Genomic DNA, 21,574 nt, shown 5'->3' with positions numbered 1-21,574 from the left:
GTTTCAGAGATTGCATAAAGCTAGTCTCATGATGTACTTGTTGAGCGAATGAATGCCTGTAAATATGACTTCAGTGGCTCTATCTATCTCATTATGTCCAACAAGACAACTATCCATAAGTTCCAGAGTCACATTATGTACAAACTAGCACTTTATCCACTGGGATATGGGTGAAAACGCTTCTTGGTTGAATAAATTTATATTTTGAATGTAAGATTTCAAAAAGTTCAAATGCTGCTAAATATGTTTCTTCTTCATTTGACTAATGGGACCATATGTTCTACATTTGTCCACTGCTTTTATGTAAAGTGGTTTGCTCTCTAAATTGATTTGGCATTCTTCTTTTTAAAGAGAGTATCATTAAGCCCGTGTGTGTCCCTTACAATTTCTGTGCATTAATAACAAGGGCAGCCTATTACTACTGAGTTTAGTGATTGAAACTTATGGTATAATAAAAAAAATAATAATTTGTTGAAGCAGCGGTTTGAAAGCCATTCTCAGTGTGAACAAGAATCAACTTGTCAGTCATTGTTTCCTGCCCTCTGCCAAAAAAAGAAAAAAGCTTAACAGTAGTTAGGGAGCTACTCAGTTGAAATCTCTAAGGATGTTTCAACCTATTTGTTATATTTTCATCCACCCTGTCCACGGATGAAAAGTGATGTGATCTTAACTTATTACTGGCTGAAAAGCAGCGTCAGGGGCTTTTCTGAAGTCCTTGTAATGGTTGTGACTAACCATGCTTAAAATCCAATTGCTATTTAAATCAGACTGTGAGGCCTTCTTTTACTGATACGACATTTGCTAGTCTGTGACTTGAATAGTTATATTCATCAGGTTCTTAGCTTTCGGGTAACACAAGGCTGTTTAACTCTCAAAAGACAAAAGATTTTTGAAATAATGATTATAGTGAGTGATGACAATCAGACTTAAATAAAATATTTCTCACATTGCTTATAGTTAACCCTGGGATGCAAAATAATTATGTTCTTAGAATTATATTTATAATTTTCAGTTTTATCAAACTCAGGCATCCTGTTTGTACTTGAATTATGAGACTGAAATCACTCTGCTGTCCATATTTTGTTGTAACATTACACATCATGCATTCTGATAATTTTCTTTTCTTTCTTTTTTTTTAATTTCTTTTTTATGTTCTCACCACACCATTGTAATGTCTACAGCTCGCCCTGTTGGTAAGTAGCCATCCTTCTATCCATTTAGCATGGCTCTGTACAATGCTTCATAACTCATGCATAGTAGGATTTGACGGAATGAAATTTATTTATTCGCCCATATTAAAACGTTGCTTGAGGGACTGTCTGCTGTAAAAGTTGCTCCTGATCTTTCCATCACTTTGATAAACCATTTTGTGGTGACTTTTGCTACTTAACAGTGAGTAGGTAACAATATTCATGTAAAAGAATATGTGAATGATTAATATTATAAACTGCTAACTTTTCTTGGAGAAAAAACCAATACTTCCTTTTTTCTTATATGTTTAAAATAATCAATTATTAGTTATGTTTGCTATGACTTAAGATAAAGGATTATGAACTAAATTAAGAAATTCTATTACTTTATGCACTTCTTTTATTCTAAGCTGCTTGGAGTCCTCGCTTTTTAAGGGTATTCTTAACTGCTGCATACTTATTATCTGCATGCCTATTTAAACAAAATTTAGCAGAATGCTTCAAGTTATTGTAAGGAGATGCTCACACTAAAAGGAGAAGGAAGGGATGAGCTGTGTTCTTTGGCATGAAAAGTTTGTGATTTTAATATGTCTCATCCTTCATTTGGCTTTGCAAACTTGAAGTTAGCTTGTGCTTGCCATACTTTAAGTGTAAATATTTGTAAATGTTTGGAAGATATAATCTTTTTAAATTCTTTGATTTAATAACCTTTCTGCATCTCTTTTAAAGTTTAGCTTAACCTACTGATAAATGTGTTTAAATAAAAGAAATCTTGGTAATTGTGTTATAAGTAAATGAATAGATGGATGCATAAATGGATGGGTGGGTGAACGAATAAATAAATTTAGCGCATTACTTATTTAATATACCAAGAGACATGGTAATAAGTTATTCAGTTTGACACAACTTTATGAATGGTCCATCTAACTTCAAAAGCTTTCTTAATATACTGGCTTGACATTGCTGACATTTGATGTATATTGGCCCAAACTCGTAAGATTTTTTTCCCATTGGTTGAAATGTTAACAAACTTTATTTTTATGTAGTGTATTCTTACATGGATAGTGTACAAAATACAGATGGTTTCCCAATCTGAATTTATGCTCTGCTGTTTCTGAACAGTGCTGTCTTTGCCGGTTAATATTCCTGAATCTCAGTGACTTTGTCCATAAAATGAAGAGAATAATGCTGAGTTATCAAAGCTGCTGTAGGAACGAATTGGGTTCAAGATTGATCATATATGTGAAAACATTTTGTATGCCAACATTGGTTAACATATTCCTGGTTTCTGAGACATACATTATTTCACATTTTAATATTTTTGAAGTACAGTTATGGCTTACAATTAACTTGAACATAATCTGTTGACTGTTTTTTCTTGACACACAATTATTAAATTGATCATGCTTTTGAGAATTGATGTTAGAAAATTGAATAATATCTTATAGTGTTTAAGCCTTATTTTTTGTATTTGTAGGAATTCATATTAATGATAACTTTACATATCTAGGGTATGAAATCTAAAATTAAGAAGTGAATGGGAAAGAATAAGATAATAACTTTGCAAATTAACAGGAAAGTTCACATTTATAGATCTTCATATATGGAGAGTTTATGCCAATAAACTTTGACTACTTGATTTGTATTATTTCACAAGTTCCCAGAACATAGAAAAATATATTAATAATTTCCGATATATTTAATACTCATAAAAAATACATTGATTAGAAATGTGATGAACACAGAGTATTTAGAAGTATTTGTCATCTACAAGGCATTTTAAAGGTTATTTCTGTTTTTTATATTTGTTTGAAATGATTTCTTAAATTCCCATTGGACTGGAGCTAAACAATAGCTTCTTGACACGTTGTACTTTATTCTGGGAAAGTCTGTCATTTCATAAATCTATCACAAATGACTTATGACAATGTTCAGACATATGAAGAACTATACTTTAAACTTGACAACTACTATTAATTTTGGAAACTGAATGTTGGATATGCTTTTATTGGATCACCAAAGAAGAGATTGATAATGAGAAAATTAGTCTGTTTTTCTTCACTTTAACTTTCTATAACAATTTTAATTCAGGAATTACAGATACGTCAACTTTTATTGTAATGTCAGAAGATATAAATCAAGTAAAATGAAGAAAAATTAAATATTCAAATAATAGAAAATTACATTAATATTAATATTTGTTAGTGGACTAAAACACAAGGTTTCCCACTTTGAAGCTCTTAGCAATAGCATTAAGGGTATTCTACAAAATAGAAGCCATAAAAAGGGAAGAAAATCCAACTTTTAATTTCAGTATAAATTAGGTGAAGAAATACATGCCAGGTATATAAAATTTAGAGAAAATTCAGGAGTAGAACTTATCTAAGTCTTTTGAAAGAAAATTAGAAATGTCTGTGGATTCTGTAATATTTATAGATTCAGAAACCAATCACTACATTACATACCAGATGAAACGTCTTAGTCTGTGTGGAAAGCCCATTTAGAAATCATTACAAACTCCCAAACTGGGAGTTTTGTTTAAAAGGGTGGCTCTTATGAGCTGCATTTTCAGTTAAAGAATTTCTAAGTCTATACAATTCACAGTTAGAATAAACACCTTCTGGCCTGTAATTCTGAGAGTGTAAGAACAACTATTAATTTAGAGGATAGGAAGTGTGGGAAATTTTACTGAAAGCAGACAATCACATACTTGCCAGTGGAGGAAAGTATTTCACAGATTTCACTTACTCATCTGCACCATCTCAAAAAGAACCCTTTAATCCAACTTCCATGTTTCTGGTTACCACAAAATCTAGACAAATGCCACTTTGATAATTAAAAATCCCCCAGTCCTTCCTGTGGTTTAGACTTTTTCCATACTGTCCCAAAGGCATTCTTTATTTGAGAAGCAAAGCAACAGGACATAGTTAACAGTGAATGCTGAAATATTCATTTGTTTATTTGGAAAATTCTAATGATGTGGGAACTGACAAAGAAAATGGTCTAAATAGGGATAAATATCTTGCTTCCTATACCCATCTGTCTTATTTTCTTTTGGAAGTCTTTCCCAAGCTTAAAAATAAAAAAGAACATCTATTTTGGAGATGGGCAACACATTTTTTCCTAGCAGCAACTCAAAACATCATGAGTAATTTGGAAAAGAGCTGTCAAATCTACCAGCTGCCTTGCCTGTGAAGCTGAGCCCTTGTCCGTTTTGTGTCTTGTGTACCATATGCTAGATGCTGATTGCCTCCAGTACGGAAACTAAAAACTGAGTATATCAGGTGAAACTTGTTTAAAATATCCAAAACAAACTGACAATACACAACTTTATGGAACTTCTAAATATTTCCTAATTTACTGAGTCAAAAGTAAGTTTTCTTTTGATGGAAGAATATAATTGGCCACATGAGAGTTTATTAGTATTGAGAAATGTATATTCTTTGGCAAAATTCCCATCTTTATTTATTGTTATTTGAAAGAAGCAGCCACTATTCTAAACAGAAATCTATAGGGACACATTTTTTCAATCTTTTAATGATTTAAACACAAAATTAAATACATCCTCATTTTAGAAAGTTCTGTTTTGGGTTGAAGTGGAGTTTTGTTACAGCATGCTCTGAAGCATTGAGGCTGCCAAGAGATCCAATAAAAAGTGAGTGGTTGAAAAGTTCATTCAGGGCAAATTCTAAAGCAGAATTATATCAATTACTTAAAGAAAAATGCAACTGATATTTTCGACTCAACCACTCTCCACCCCACCTTGAAATCTGGAAAATTTAATGTGCTGCCTATAATTGAAGTTAATAGTGGAAGTATTCCAGGGTTTTTTTTTTAATTGGAAAACATGTAGATAGTATGTGTGAATCCTTTCATGTCAAAATCCACTTTTCTGCAAAAGGCATCCTGAGTGTGTCTTGCAAGGAAACCCATGCTTTCATTCCCTGCAGACTTTCTGCTTTGGACAAGCTGTTTCCCCATGACCTGGGGTAATCACCTCCCTCCTACAAGGGCTTAATGTTTCCTGCACCTGCGCTAATGAGCTGCTTTAGGCAGAGTCCCACTTAATTTTTATTAAGCATCACCGTTTTCATTGCTCCACGTTTTGATTAAATAGTAAGTAAAAACAAAATGCATTCTATTTTGTCCTGTATATTCCAACAGAGTTCCCATAATGTGAAATATTTAAAATATCTTAAGCAAATGCTAATGTTTAAAGTGAAAAACAAGCACTAGTTACTTTTCATGCTTGACTGGTTTTAGCCACGGACTTGATTCTTTTGGAAGGGCCTTGTGTGTTTGACAGTGTCTGTTCGTTGCCTTTAACTTGGAGGGTGGATATAAAATGATCGAGTCATCCTTTTTTGTTGAGACATTAGTGAAAATGTTCAATTGTCTTGGTATTGAATGGTGCTGTAGTGAAGTCTGAGGCTTACAGAATATTTTTATTCTTGGCTGGGCTGCCCTTTTGCTATTTGAATACCAATATAGTCTCTTCTTCCCTAACATTGCTAGATGAGATCTTGGTCCTGATCACCTTGTATCTGACACTCCTCTGACAACAAGCCCCTCAAATCTGCCGATTCATGCGTTAATTTACTCTATTTCAAGAATATTTTCTTCTGTTTTATCTTTGAATATTTTTTCTGTCACACTTTTCTTTGAATACATCAGTTTTTTTGACTTTTCTTTGTCTGAATTCCATATTTTTTAACTTTGTAATAATTTTGAAGTCATCCTTTTTATTTCATATTGTATGATTTCTTAATGCCTATTTACCATCTCCCTAACTTTTTCAATTACAATGATGATTTTTTCTTTTTCCAAAATGTATTTTATTCCTTTAAATTAATTTTCTCTTTCATTCATTTCCTTGCTCAGGAAAGTCTTCATTTCCACTTGTCTTTAAGCCCCTTTACCCCTTTTTCAGTGTTTTTGTTTGTTTCTGTTTCTAAGGAGAGGCCCTATTGTATATAATTTCATTTAGTCTATGGACAACTGTTTATTCTAAAGTATTTCTGTTTTTCCCTGGGTAATTCTTGGAAGATACAGACTCATTATCTCTCTTTGATTAATTGATTATGTTCTTCTCTGTCATTAATTAAATAAGAAATGAAGGTATAATTTGTTTTATTTTGTTTTATTTACATCCTGTTTTAGTCTCTATCTGATTATTAATCATCTAATTAACTGCTGAAGACTAGGGTTTGCAAGTTTGGAGAAGAGAAAGTGGGGAATTTCAGGGTCATTTGGTAACCTCTACTTGGACTGTTGTCTTAAATATTTTATCAAAAAACATGTTATTTTCTTCTCTATATGCTAGTGACCCTGGTGATACACAGCAAATCTCTTTAAATTACTAGCTTTCTGTATTCCATATGAGACTCCTTCCTCATCTCCCTTCATACCTCCTGCTTCATAATGAAGATGGTTTTAGGTGTATTAGTTTTCTACTGCTGCGTAACAAAACTGAGCAACTTAAACAGCAACCATTTATTAGGCCACAGTTCTACAGGTCAGAAGTCCAAACAGGCTCAACTGGGTCCTCTCCTTAGCCATCTCACAGACTAAAATCAAGGTGTTGACCAAGGTGAGCTCTTCTCTGGAGACTTTCCAGAACAATCCACTTCAAAATTCACTCAGGTTTTTGGCAGAACTAAATTCTTTGTGGTTGTAGGATTGAAGTCCTCATTTCCTTGTTGGCTGCCAGCCTTTGTTCATGGCCACCACAACCTCCGACATCAGCAGTGGTCTGTTGAATCCTTCACGTCCTTTGCTTTGTACCTCTCTGACTCCCCATTCCACTATCAGCCAGAGAAAATTCCCTGATTGAAAGGTCTCATGTGATGAAGTTAGGCCCACTTGAATACTCTCCCTATATTAAGGTCAACTGATTAGTGACCTTAACGACATCTGCAAAATCCCTTCTGTCACATAGCATCACATAATTGTGGGAGTAACTCCAGGAAGTAAAGGTCATGGGGGCCACCTTGAAATTTTGCCATTCACAGTAGGCTTGACTTTTTCTTTCCTTCAATACCTTCTCCTCTGACTTCTGAATTTTAGCTGTTTATCTACAATGTCTCATATATTCCAAGTCTCTCTCTTGACTCTAAATCGCATTCTTCCCATCAAAGGATCATGGAGTGGGCTCTTACAATGTTGACAGATAATTTTAGTGAAATCGGCGTTGATAGAGGATTGCGGATTGCGGCTGGTTCGTGTTCATCCTGCTTCCTCACTTTCCTCCCGACCTGACTATGTTTGGCAGGGATACTTCACAGATTGTGGTTCGGGTCTATAGTAGTTTTTCCATATTATTTATTTCTTTTGTTGTATTCAACAGAGGAAAGTAAAGCAGTAAGCCTCTACTCTGTTATCTTAGCCTAAATACCCCAAATTTTATATACTCACTAATTTTTGAATCTACCAAAATAAGAATAAAGTAAACACTAAGTATGTTAACTTAGTAGCTAAAATTAAAGTACTATAAATATCAAATATCAGGATGATATAAATACTCTGGCTCAAAACAGTATTATGAGATTAGTATTAAGAGATTTCACGAGCTATTGCCAGAAAGAAATAGCATTAACATTTTAGTCACACCATCTAAGAAAGTCAAGATTTTCGCTTTTATAAGTTATAGTAATTTGTAGACAGAGATATCATGATACATATATATACTGTAAAATATATATTATGATGTACATTATACTTAAATATTATGCATGACATTTGAATTACTACACTACTTATGTAAACACGTTAAATGTCACTCAAGAGAATACTATATAATTAGATTCATTAAAAATATATAAACTACCAAATTAAATTAAATGTGAGTTAAAATATATCTGAATGCCTTTTTAAATCTCTCCTATGGCAAGCATTGCTTCCCAGATTTATTGGAGATATTATTTTCATCTGCCCTACAAAACTATTAACTCTTTGTCAGTAAATACATTGTTGTATTTATCTTTCTCCTACCTCTAAGTCTAGCATAACACTTACACGTGGTAGGGGCACACTAAACGTTGGTGCAGCTAATTAATACACACATATACATACATAGGTAGTACTTGCCTAGAAAATGTTTATGCAAGCAGCTTTAAATAGTGCTATAAAAAGATTAAGCTACATTAATGGTAACAGACCAATCACATAGTCCCCATTCTGCTAGTAGGAGATAAAATACAACCAAAAGAAGGCACTAATGAATTAGGATGGTGCCTTACTAAGCGTGTAATTAATGTTATTAAGAAACATTGCAGTTGCATATTAAAATTCCGTTAACTAAGCAGCCCTCCAGCATCAGTACATTTGTTCCTTGGTTGCAAGTTTTCTTCCTTTTTTTTTCTGATTGGCATCTTCATGCAATCTTCTTCTAAAAAAATGAGATAATGGGATGTGATCAGCCTTTGTGGTTTAGCTGGAGTGCTGACATGACATTTCTGGCAACTTGACAGGTTAAGTGAGTGAAAATGGATGTCTTGTCTCACCATTTACTTGAAGAGCCATTCTTTTTTAAGCTATAGATTTCCCCTCCTCACCCCCACATTTGCAATCCCTTCTACCCTCGATATGAGAAGGCTAGGTTTCCCAATTTAGGATTTTGAGAGGATTTTTTCACGACTCTTTCAACTACTCTCTTTCTGCTAGTGAAAAATGAGATTTTTTGAAAGAATAACATAGATATTGACTTATTTAAAAATTCATTAGTTTTAAGTTGATAGTATTTTCTTTGAGAATTGACTATGCCTTAAGGAAAACAAAATTTTATTATTTTATTCTCAGTATTTTAGTCAGGAAAGTGAGTAGAAAAAGCAAAGTTACTATTGGTAAAAGACAGAATAATATGGCAAAATGTGATTTCCAATTCAGAATTTGTTTAAAATTTTGACAGATTTTCTAGAGAGTTCTCAATTTATAACTTTTGCAGAACTCAAAAATTCTATGAAACTTGCATGTTGAGTCTCAGAATGATTTCATTATAGTTACATGATTTCCTGTCTCAAAAATTCCATGAAACTTGCATGTTGAGTCTCAGAATGATTTCATTATAGTTACATGATTTCCTGTACTCACCTATAATTGAAATGAAATCTATTTTAGTAAACTGAAATATAATAAAATTTAAAATCCTCTATAAACATATCCAACTTAGTTACTTTATGAGTAAACTATTACCCTTATTGCAAGGTAGAAATATTTAATACCATTACAGGATTAAATTGGACTTGCTAAAGCCAGTAGAAAAATCCAGGTTGCCACCAACATAATCTTCAGTTTAACAGACCAACCTGGATTGCTAAAGGTGGCAATGAAGCCAGGTGAATGTTAGTGCATTGGTGTGGTCTGGGAAACTCATATCTCTAACATAATGCGCGCGTTTTCCCTCAATGAGGAACAACCTCCCACCCTTCTTTCCTTGCCTACTTAATCTCAAAGGAACAAATCAATCTCTTGCTCTCTCCTTTTCTCTCTCAATGCTTTCCTCAACTGTTGGAGACAGAGGGAGCCAAGTTACTCTCCTCGTAATGGTGGGACATCCTGTGTTACAATACGTTCATCATGTTGTATCATGCTTGATTGTTTTCATGTGAGTTTCCTCTAGTAGGTGGTGAGTTCCAGAGGACAGAGACCTTAGTACGCTTAGAACATAGCACAAAATAAAACCAGTAAATGTTTACTTAAAATAATTAAATAGTATTATGAGCTAAAGTGTCAACCAATGTCTGAATTCATTTCTAGCACAAACTTATTACTGTGGTGTTTTCCAATAATGTGTTGTCTTAAAAGAAAGTTAAGGCCAAGTACAAAACGGCTATGTGCGTATAGCTGTTTATTATACCACTGTTTTTATATGCTTGCCTATGACATCCAAAAATGCAAGGTATTTTGAACCAAATGACTTTACTCTTTTCAAAGGCATTCTATCCACTCTAGATAATCGTAGAATTATTTAATTTTGACATTTACATTGTTTATTTTCAGGGAGGAGCATATTATGTTTGACTATAAATTGAAGAAAATGGTTTTAACCACCGTCACAAAATATATGCATACTTTTTTGTGTGTATGTCACTCTTATCATCAAAACTCAGTATCTTTGGCCTTCTTTAGAATTGCCTTCACCCTTCTATACATGTCAGTTTAGAAGGCCACTTCTTATTCAGAAAGTCACAATTCAGAAGGTCATACTATATAAAACATTTGACTAACTTCATGGCCTAATTTATTCATCAGAGTTTGAATAACTAGGAGTAACTTTTAGAGTTTCAGATATTACATGAGCCCTCAAAAATTAGTCTTCCCACAATCAATAAATTCCGTAAGAGTGGTTAAAAAATGTAGGGAGCAATAGCTGCATAATTGCAATGCATATTTACTCATACAAGGATTGAATGCAGTTTGTACATGTGAGACTTCTCGTAGGTGGAGAGTAGAATACGAACTTTAAATAGATGAAAAATCTAAGGATTGTAATTTATTATAGTCATTCTATTCTCTTTGACCACTTACTTTCCTTTCCATATTTATGAAAGCAGTAAACCATTTGGTACTTTTACTTTTTCATTTTGACATTGAAAAAGCAGATATTAGATTATTGAAAGAAAATGTATACACATTGGTTTTTATCATGGAATAAGACTTTTTAATATTACCTAGAAGTAAGGTACTGGCTGAGAAAGAAAACATATCACTCATCTAGAAGAGTTATTGGCATGGACTCAGTAAGAAAATGGTTAATTGGAAAGGTAGATTATTTAGCAATTTGATCATTTGTACTCCTCAAAAATAGTGACAAATGAATAAAATATGATTAAATGGGCTTTATAAAAATGATCATTTTAAACCCTATATCCCTAAATTATGTTTTCCATTATAAATGCATTTCTCCCTCTAAGATGAATTATGTGTTAATAAGCTTCAAATCAAATATTTTATGACATTGTGCATTTCCAATATTATTAGCGGAAATTCTTTTGAAATCTAGTGAAGTGTTAAATAGTAAAAATTAAAGGGAATTAAATAAGTTGAAGAAACAATCATTTATCAGTTATAAGCCAATCTATTCTGATTGTAAACTGAGTGAACATTCATCTCTTACTCCTGTTCTATATTGCATTTTAATGAAGTGACTTCTTATTATCTGTTTCTTGTTGGTGATGGTAAACTTATTAACTAACTTTTTGCAGGAACTTCTAGAGTTGGTTGTTCCACATGCCTATATTTTTCTACATTATTTTTGTTCACTCTGGGATGATAGCTACTCATTTATAGTCTTTGGGTCATAAAATTTGGGGTAGGGGGCATTCTCTACAGAGGGACATATCAGAATCAGTTAGGAGATTTTCTCAAACAGCATGTTTTCTTTGATGTCCCTCCACCCAAATTACTACAATAATGTGTCACTATCACTGATGGAAATATGTCTTATCCTTCAGGTAGGATGAGATGGGAAAAACACTGAGTATTTGTTTTTGATCAAGAATTATTATTATTATTTTTTAATTTTCTATTCCAACACATTCATTTAGTGTTCACTATTTGGGGTTTTTCCAGGCCAAATAAAGACACTATTTCAATGAATATTGGTACACAGCACCCCACACCAATAAGAGCTTACAAGTGAATTGAGGAAGCAAGACACATAGGCAGGGGAAAAAGTAGAGAAATAGGGAATGTAAGCAAAGACAAGTACCTTAAATTGGAAAGAACACAAGAAAAGAACAAGATTGGAGTGTGTTCAGGTTAATCATTGTTGACAAGGTGGATCAAAGGATAATAGATATCAAGAGGGGTTAACCCTAAGAACAAGCAAATACGTATGTGAGTGATTGGAAGTAGGCTGGTCTGCTGAAATGCTGGAGCTAGTTTGGGCCAGTTGATTGAAGCCAAAATGCTACACTGAGGAGAATAATACACAAGCATTGCAATGACAAGCAATAGAAAAAGCACTGTCGATTTTTGATAAAGAATGACTTGAAATAAGTATACTAAGTATACTTAAGAAAGGTTGTATTTATAGGTAGCACAGAAAGAGAAAGATCATAGGCTTATGCTACTTTAATAATAAAGCAATTATTCAGGAAAAACATAAAATTATGATTTTACGAACATTATGCCATGTTGAAAATTATACTATATGATTCTTACCCTTCTGTTTAAGACTAGACATAACAAATTCTCAATTAATCAGGTCATGGTTTGAAGTGAACCAAATTAACCTAGCAGCTCATTGTTTAAGAGGTCCAACTATGGCATCAGATGGGCCTGAAGTCAAATCTGTTCTCCAATCTATTGTTTTAATCTTTAAAAACCTGTGTACTCTTAATAAGATTCAGTTTACTGGTCTTTACATCAGAAAGGTAGTAGTTACGAAAAAGGGCTCTTTGAATATTAAATGAGATAATGCTTGTGGATGGTTTAACACAGTCCCTGGCACTTAATAAACACTCAGTTAATGTTAATTATTGTTATTGTGTTAAGCAGTTTGTGACTCAGCAAATCTTTACCACAAGCAAATGATGGAAGAGTGTGCTTTTCAAATATGCATATAAAATATATTAGAATTTAACAAGCAAAAAATATTAAATAGCAAAAAAAATTATTTTCTACTTGAGTTTAAGATACAAAGCTCAAAATGTTTATTATGACAGAATAGGAAACTTATTCACTCAGGCACAAAATTATACCTGAAGAGAAAGAGCTGCTGAGTGGGCTAGTAAGCACCGTGTCACACGTGAATGTATGCAGCTGCTGCATGGATATCTCCATGATCGTGCCTGCCATGGAAAGTCAGATTTTCCTGTAGAAACAACTCTGAACATGATGTGATTAACCTTTAGGGTCCCCCATCCCCTCATCTCCAAGCCTACCTCATGCATGGCCTACGCCCGCTACTCCTGTTCAGCCATCTGATTTCCCTATTACCACTCGCTCTCACCAACGGGCATTAGCGTAACAGAGCTGTAGCGTGACTTTGATTGAAGCCAGCTTGGGCTGAATGCAGTATCAAAGCACAATTTAGCAGAAATCAAATCTAATTTACTGTGCATTGTATTTAAATTCTCAAAAACACAGTTTCAAGTGAATAGTACCAAACCTCTAATCTTAATTGACCTTTTAAAATTTGGGTCTACTTCCCTGGAAATCACACCACATACTTTTCTGATAGAGATATTGTGTTTGTTTGTTTGTTTGGTGAGGAAGATTGTCACTGAGCTAACATCTGTGGCCAGTCTTCCTCTATTTTGTATGTGGGATGCCTCCACAATGTGGCTTGATGAGCCGTGTGTGGGCCCATGCCCGGGATCCGAAGTCATGAACCCTAGGCCACTAGGAGCACGGAGCACGTGAACTTAACCACTTTGCCACCAGACAGGCCCCTAGAGCTATTGTTTTTAACTTTTGTTGATTGAACACTGAACTGTGCCACTCTGTGTTTTTCATCTCTTTTCTTGCTATAGCTGAAGCAATAAGGTATAATCACTTAAAAGATTAAGCAAGTAGGTTATTACATCATGGTTACAAAAGATTTGTCTAATGCTCTTGGGTTTTAGTGAGGATATAAATATGTATTTTATAGTCTTCTGTCTTAGAAATATATAAGAAAATTGCCATTTCTATAACTAGCATATTCTTTTGGAGTTTATAACACAATCTCTTTAATTCACATTGGGTTTAAATGTGTGTTTTGAATTGTCATCTTGAGGACCTAATGGTGTTTTTTTATATTTAATGAGAGCCATCACAGAAAATCAGTTTTACATATAGCAGACATTGTGCTATTGTGCTGTGTTGATAAAATGCCACCTCTCTCCTACACCCTCCCATTGGTGCCATCAACCAAGTACTGTCTTTTCAAACCATTTTTGCTGCCACCTGGCAGAAATTCTGAAACTGTGACGTGTTATCAGAAGAATTACTGATGAAGTTTTTCATTTCAAAACCTCAAAATAAATTCCTTTGGCCGATATCCCTTCGCAGAAGATTGCAGTATAGATCTTGGGCAGAGAAAGAGAGTCTGCAAAAGTGAAATTGATGGATACAATTCGTTTTGGTGGTCCACCTTCACGTGCCAATAGGAAAAGGATGTATATTTTCAAAGACTTGAATACTCTTTAAAGGTTTTGCTTTGTTAAATACTTTAAAATGTTTAGTTGTTTTTTAATTTAAAAAATGATAAGGTGATTCCAGTTCCAGTGGGATTAGTGTGGCTTAAATTCTGGTGACAAGAAACTATTTGGTACATTAGAAATACAGTGTATTTATAATAACCTAGAATAAAAGTACAATGTAAATAAACCTCACATGGAAGGATATTTCATTGCATGAATAACAGAAATGCTGATAGCTTTTTCGTTGGTGGGCTTTAAAAAATCAGTATTAGGTAAAAACTCAAGAAATTTTGATTGCTTGGTCTTTTTAGATTATCTCATCAGTGGTCAATATTACATCATGATATTGCAAAATTTCTTTGTCCTTTAAAAGTTCCAAAGAAATGCTCTCTTTAGGTGCTACTGTGAATAGAAATTCTCAACCGGATTTTCTGCCCTAACTTACTATGATTTTCCAATCTCGCATCTGCCCTTTCTCTTTCAAAAACAGCATTCTTTCTAAAACACAAATCTTATTATACCTTTCTTGCATAAATGTCTTTGAACAGATCTGCATACTTTTCAGGGCAAAATTTAAGTTCCTTTAGCAAAAATTATTTGGCCCTACCTACATCACTTTCGCATCCCTAAGTTTATTCTTGAAATCATTTACACTCCCTTAACACATTCAGATCATAGGTCTTTGCCTTTTGTCGGCTTCTTTCCATCCCAAGTGGCCTGACTTCTCTTCATCTAGTGCGCTCTTACTTGTGCTTCAAAACACGACTCCAGTGTAGCCATCCCCTGGCATCTTCCCTCATCGCCTGGTCCAGTTTGCGGCTCTTTCAGGCTTTCTCCCTCAATGCTCTCTGCATTTTTCTATTATTATTCAAATCAGACTCTGCTGTTTTTGTTTTTATTTATTCACTTACTTAGAAGTCTCTGCTATAGGCCAAATGAACAATTTTTTATTTGGCTTTCCATCCCCTGTACCAAACAGAATGTCTCATCATTTGTAGTCAATCAATACATTTTGAATGAATAAATGGATGAATCATATCTTTTCAGGAAAGTGGATGGATAGATGTGGTCATTTGCTAGTCCTTATCTTGGGGTCTGTGTTTTAGCAGCTGTGTTAAAATTGCAAGATCTGGATTCCAGAAGCATTTTGCAAAATCACTCATCTACTAAAAAGTTTTTGAAAGCTTGAAAAATCAAATTCAAGGAAGTCTGTTGTTGTATTTAAACTACAGATGATTTTTACTGAAATAGATAAATAGACAGATGCAGAGTAAGCATAATATACTTAAAAATATACAGTATGTCTTCATTGCTTTCACTTCATCTTTCATTTGATTATTTCAATCATATATTCTCCATTACATTTTGAAAATTATATAAATGAGGACCTTATAGTGCATATGGGGCTCTAAGGTTTTACTAACTAGTTATGTGAGCCAATTTAAATTTTTCTGGTCAAAAGAAGTACAAATGAACTAATAAGCTGAATACGTGAGTTTTATCAAAGACTGGTAACTGATTTTGACTAAATTGACTTTTTATTTTTGATAATGAGATACAAGCTAAGTTACTCAGTACTTCTTGCTTAGTGTCCATATTGGCACTAAAGCTTTCTTTTATAGGGTTACCAACAAGTAAAGAACTATACATGGATTTTTAAGTTCTTCTTAATATATATATATATATATTTTTTTGGATATTACAGACAATAGAGACCATCTTAAGTCTTTGTGGTGTAAATATCTGATGATTTCACATCTCTACTAAAAAGTGGTTACTGCGTTGTTTTAAGAGGTGTTCATAAAGTAATTTTGTAACGTTGATTTAAACTATCATTCTTATTAGAAAGCATAGAACAAAAATCAATATATCTACTGATTCTGTGGAATTGAGAAGAAATAACAAGAGCATTGTAAGAAGCAAGCAATCTCCTGAAAATACAAGGCAACATAAACCACATTCTGTTCAAATAGATCCATAAATCTGGATTCTCCATTCTGTTATACTGAGTCTTCTGTTATCTATAGTTATAGAAGAAAATTTCCCTTAGTAGATTTATTCTGTCTGTCTCTGGAGTATGTGTTCAATGTGTTGAATTAGGAGGCAGTTTAATAGAACGGCAAAAAAGAAGTCACTACAAATCTCAGTGAAGCTTTTGAAAAAATGCTGCCGCTGTTTCTAGGCGAGCATTCTTGTGAGAATGAGTAACTGGCTGTACGTCTGCGGCTATCCTACATTTACTCCGTTCTTGGACCTGCACATATGTACTCCTGTAGGACAGAAAGAATTCTGAGTAAAGGCCTTTACTGAATGTCACTTATTGTTAGAATTCTTTAGAGTTCAAATTTTAGGATTGTTGCCATGTACACCAGGTTCTAAAAATTAAAGTTGATTTTAAAGTTTTTTCTTGGTCTTAAGTTTTCTAGCATAAACAATGAGTTAAAGTGGAAACAGATGATTAGAAAAGTCACGGAATAAACATGCTGTTCTCTCTTCAACAGGAGTGGATTTTGGTATGAAGAAGATGTCCCTGTGAAAACTTCAGTTATTCTGTCTTTCTGTCTACCGTCTTTCATTTTCTTCTTTCTCTTTACAGTTGGTCCCCAATTTAAATCTGAGCTTTCTTAGGATTGTTATTCCCATCCTTTTCTTTTCTTTTCTATTGGGGTTGCTTGTCTCAGGTCTCGTTATCTTCGCCTACGCCATTTTACTAGTCTTCCAACAAGGCTCTCCACTTTATTGACTATTCTTCCTCCTCCACAATCTATATTTAGTAGAAGCTTAAAGTTTTCCAAAATTTTTCTTTGCATCTATCACTCCTCAGCTTACAAAGAGTCAAAATAAAATCCTCACTTTGTCTTCTTAGGACTTTCTTAGGCCGGGTCCAAATCTATCTTTTGTAGCCAATGATGTTTACACAATGGGGAACTTCCATTCCTGCAAGATTACACACTCTATACTAGATGTGTTCTTGCTCCTTGACTTTGCTCAGTAAGTTCCTTCCTTCAAATATGTTCATTTCTCCACTTATCTAAATGCCACCCTTTCCTCAAACCCCATAATGTTTACTTCCTGCAAAAAGCCTTTCTTCACAGCTATCATAACACAAAGGGATCCCTCTCTCCTGAAGTCCTATCACACTGACTATATGTACTATAGCTTAAGTGCTCCTCCGCTGTGCTCTGAAAGTACCTCTATCACTGGATTTAACCGCAATCTCAGATAATTGTTGTTTTAGTTTTTCTGTTGTCGTTGTCGTCATCATCATCTTGTTTTGTATTTTTCATTAGACTGTGAGTTCATTGATGGCTGCATGATAGATGCTTTTTATCTGAGTATCTTTAGTGCCCAATAGGGAGCTAAAGATGTGTATCAGTAGTGCCCGCAGTGCCCAGTAGGGAACTAAAAACTTTATGTTCCAATAGGGGAACATAGTAATTGTCTGGCTGATGCTTATTTATCTAAATGAAATGAATTAAATAGAATCAACCACTTCATACATTTCTTTATGTTGTTAGTTATTTTTGTATGTAATTCCCATTTCTTCAATTCTTAGATGTCTTCAAAACTTCAACTCTCCCATTCTAGAATATTAGCACTTTGAGAATAAGGATCATATTTTGGTCCCCCTGCACCTACTACACTGTCCTGCAAGGATTACCAGAACAATCAATGTTTGTCAATAGATTGATTTGACAGGAAGGAGATGTTTGAGTAGTGGAGTGAATCTTTTCTGGCTTCATTGAAAACACAAAACCAAGTAGGGAAGCCATGCTTTTTCTTAAAAATGTTACAGTATCATTACAAATCTATTTTCCTATGCAAGTATATGGTCTAAGGGATTACAATGTACAACATTTAAAATGTGTGGACTAAGTTTACTTCTTTCCTCACTGTTTGATAGACTGCTCTTTCCTTTCCCCATTGTGTTTTGAAAATTGCTTAAAAATAAATCAAAACCTGTAGCCTCTGTCTGGCACTGAGCAATCTACCTAGTACCAGATTTTCCCTCTGATATCTTTTTCTTTGTCAATGGTTTGTATTTACACGCTTTCTTTCCTTTTAAATTATAGCTCCTCCACAGTTTGTGGTTAGGCCAAGAGATCAGATTGTTGCTCAAGGTCGAACAGTGACATTTCCCTGTGAAACGAAAGGAAACCCACAGCCAGCTGTTTTTTGGCAAAAAGAAGGCAGCCAGGTGAGTGTGAGCCTTGACTGCTTTTCTGAAATCTCTGAAATCCCGTCTCTGCTGCTCCTCAAAATTTGCCTTGCCTTCTTCTTATCAGTGTTGAATTTATTTTATTTCTAAAAGACACCAATTAATTCTAAAATAAGTGCAAGTCAGATGTTCTAATGTAACGTCCTTTGTTTTCTAGTGTTAATTTTCTAAAATTATCTATCTTACATAGAACAGATATAATGCAGTGTAACTAAATTATCTTAAAAAGTCTACCCAAAACCTCTGTAGCTATTTAAAATCTCTGAATGGAAAGGTTCTTTTGCTTTCTTGCATTGAGCTACGTTGGGATGATTAAGTGAGTTAGTACATATAAAACACTTAGAACATCCTGCAAACCAGTCAAAAATATTGCCATTATTAATCAGCCTAGAAATTCCTTTTCATAGATAGATAGCACAAATACCTTTTCTTTATCATTAAGTTAAGCATACTTCCATTTAAGAGTGGGAGAAATGTTTTCTTCCGTCATCCCTTCTGGATTTCTTCATAGCAGAGTTAGAAAGGAAATAATACATTATATACCAGAAGGAACACAATACTTGTGTGTTCTTTGCTGTGCCCTGGTTTGTCCTCTCAGAGCCCTCTCTGGGCAGCCTGGCCTCTCAGATTCTCTGCTAAATGTCAATTGGATGCAACACTTTTCTCATTTTGGACTTGGTCCAAACTTGGACAAGCACTTAGCCTCTAGGTTCTGAGGCAATGAGTGGAATTTCCAGCTTAAGCCAGATCAGAAATTGTGTTCTTTGTCTAAAAATGTATCTGTGCATTCCTAAGAGACCTAGAGATATTTTGTTATAGACTTTCCAGCACCATCCCCAAGGAGACATATAGCTCTCAGGAAGGGACCTACTGGCGCTCCTTCTCAGCACCCTCTGTTGGTAATCCAAATTCTGGAATAATTTCCTGGATAATGGAAACCATGATTAGAAGTCTCAGAAAATCTAAAAACTTTGCCAGAGATGGGAAGTGTTTTAGACTATATTAAGAGAACTGTTGATCAGAACTCATGTATGACTATCTGGGTAAATTGGCCTCAGGAAGTCGCCCTCAGCCATCGTCTTTAATTGTTGTGGGTTCCTATATATTCCTGTACCACCACAAGCTAGAAGTTGTAACAACTCAATATGGATGGGCAAATTGTCTCTCTTCCTTTTCTCAACGCTCCATGTTGGATTCACCTCCCCTCTGATTTGTGGAATGTTAGAGTAGTGGTGGGAAGATAAAGTGAAGCAATGATCACTGCCTTACCCACATCAGAATTGCTCCAGGCTCTAAGTCCCATCTTTTTTATCAGTTAATAGTTATAAAACAAATTTTGGAGGAAAACCTCTCCAACTCTAAAGTGAGTGTAAAGCAAAATGACCTGGTTATAACACATGTGCACACATAAACATACCCTGGAAAAGGAAAGAATTCTAAAGCCATTTTCCCTCCTTATGATTGTACAATCTTTGTAGCACTATTTAACTTTACTGGAGCTCATTTTCTTAATCTAAAACATGAGGATAACCCATTTTACTTCACATAAGTTATGAAGATTGCATGATTAAGTTAGTTTATCTGTAAAAGACCTTTACACATTATGAAGGTCAACAAGATTTTAGAAATACGGAAAATGCAGAATGCACCTGCCTCCGCCTGTGTCCTGGCTGAAGGGGCAAGTTCACGGTGCTGCTCAGGCTAGGGCTGCCAGGGCCTGAAGTCTCCCTCTGTCTGGACACTAGTGCCCAGCACTGAGGAGGAGCTCAGCACCACTCTGGTCACCTCTGCCCCAGACCCACACAATGCCTGAGAAGGCGGGGATAGGTGAACGCCAGAGAGCCCCGGAAGCTCTGTGAGATTCTTCCTCTTGCCTGTAGCTCCCTCCCTCCACCCACCTGGGGGCTGTGGAGACCATCAAAGTTACTCCCTCAAGCCACTGATAGTAAATATAATGATGGAAATATTTATTTATAAATAATCTAAATATAATGATGTAAAGCAATTTGATTTTTGAAAATTTACACTTTAAATCCATGTATTGAGTCAAATCCCATTATAACATCTTGTTATTATATAGATACAGCTCTATCATGTGTAAATCACGTGCCCTAAAATAGCTCCAGATTGATGTAAGAAACTGCATAAAATGTATATGAGTCCTGTAGCCCAATAAACATGATATTTAAATATACTGCATTGTGTTTTAATGGTTTTTAAAGAAGTAATGACCAAATAGCATTAAAGTATTTTTTTTTCCTGTTATTTGACAAAGTGGCATGTAATTCCAGAGATATTGATCTCTGGAAAAAAATTTCCAGTTAGGTAATTTGATTTGATTATAATCTTAGGCCTGGTTTTCTTTACTTCACCTATCTCCCTCAAATCAGAGAGAAAAAAAGAAAGAGGGGGACAGAAACTGTGAATAAGAACAAAAGAGAAATGTTTAAGCAAACTGTAAATTTTCCTATCATGAGTTGTGATATTAGGAAAAATATATTGGTCTTACTGTCTGCAGTATCCAATTTTTACAGTGATCTATGACTATCCATCAGTAAAGAGAGAGTTAAGAGCATGGATTTAATGGTCCATATTCCTCAATATGTGCTGATAATGCCAATTAGCACTAATAGGATACCCAGGCACTTGAAGGCAAGAAGAGCTCTGTAGAATTCCTGGTTTTTGCTTGTAATCCATTTTCTTTTGCCTATGTCATACAAGCAGGGAATAAAGATGATGAGTTAACCTCAATCATATGCCATTTTCCATGTCAACGAATCATTCACAAGGTGGACTGATACTACATTGTAGAGGAAGAGATCCCAGAGAGAGTTAAGCCCATCTGATGTATTAGTGCTATGTAAATTAGTATTCTAATGGCTAATTGTAGGAAAGTGCACACTTTGAGTTATTGTATCATTTTCAACTCGCTTTAAAATTTAGACCCTTCTCTTTAGATAGTTTATTTCAGTAATATATTTAGCTTCCACAGGAGAATTAGTTTGTTCTCAAATTATGTTTTGTATGTATGAAAATGT

General features: G+C 34.5%; 1 protein-coding gene across 19 annotated transcripts in view; it reads left to right on the top strand.

Annotated features, from left to right (window-relative positions):
* The window catches only part of ROBO2 (roundabout guidance receptor 2), a 1,206,434-nt gene that overhangs the window by 1,085,588 nt on the left and 99,272 nt on the right, over positions 1 to 21,574 (top strand). For 14 of the 19 annotated variants that reach the window (XM_070488703.1, XM_070488702.1, XM_070488696.1 and 11 more), the window contains exons 7-8: positions 1,182 to 1,193; positions 18,391 to 18,515. In XM_070488703.1, the coding sequence (XP_070344804.1) occupies positions 1,182 to 1,193; positions 18,391 to 18,515 (137 nt within the window). The remainder of the gene's footprint in view (positions 1 to 1,181; positions 1,194 to 18,390; positions 18,516 to 21,574) is intronic. The other 5 variants (XM_070488704.1, XM_070488697.1, XM_070488701.1 and 2 more) reach the window with 1 other exon arrangement.

This window comes from Equus asinus, chromosome 18 (genome assembly GCF_041296235.1).
Source record: "Equus asinus isolate D_3611 breed Donkey chromosome 18, EquAss-T2T_v2, whole genome shotgun sequence".
Classification (NCBI taxonomy): Eukaryota; Metazoa; Chordata; class Mammalia; order Perissodactyla; family Equidae; genus Equus; species Equus asinus.
Note: the sequence above shows the minus strand (reverse complement) of the source record. Positions and strands in the feature narration are given on the sequence as shown.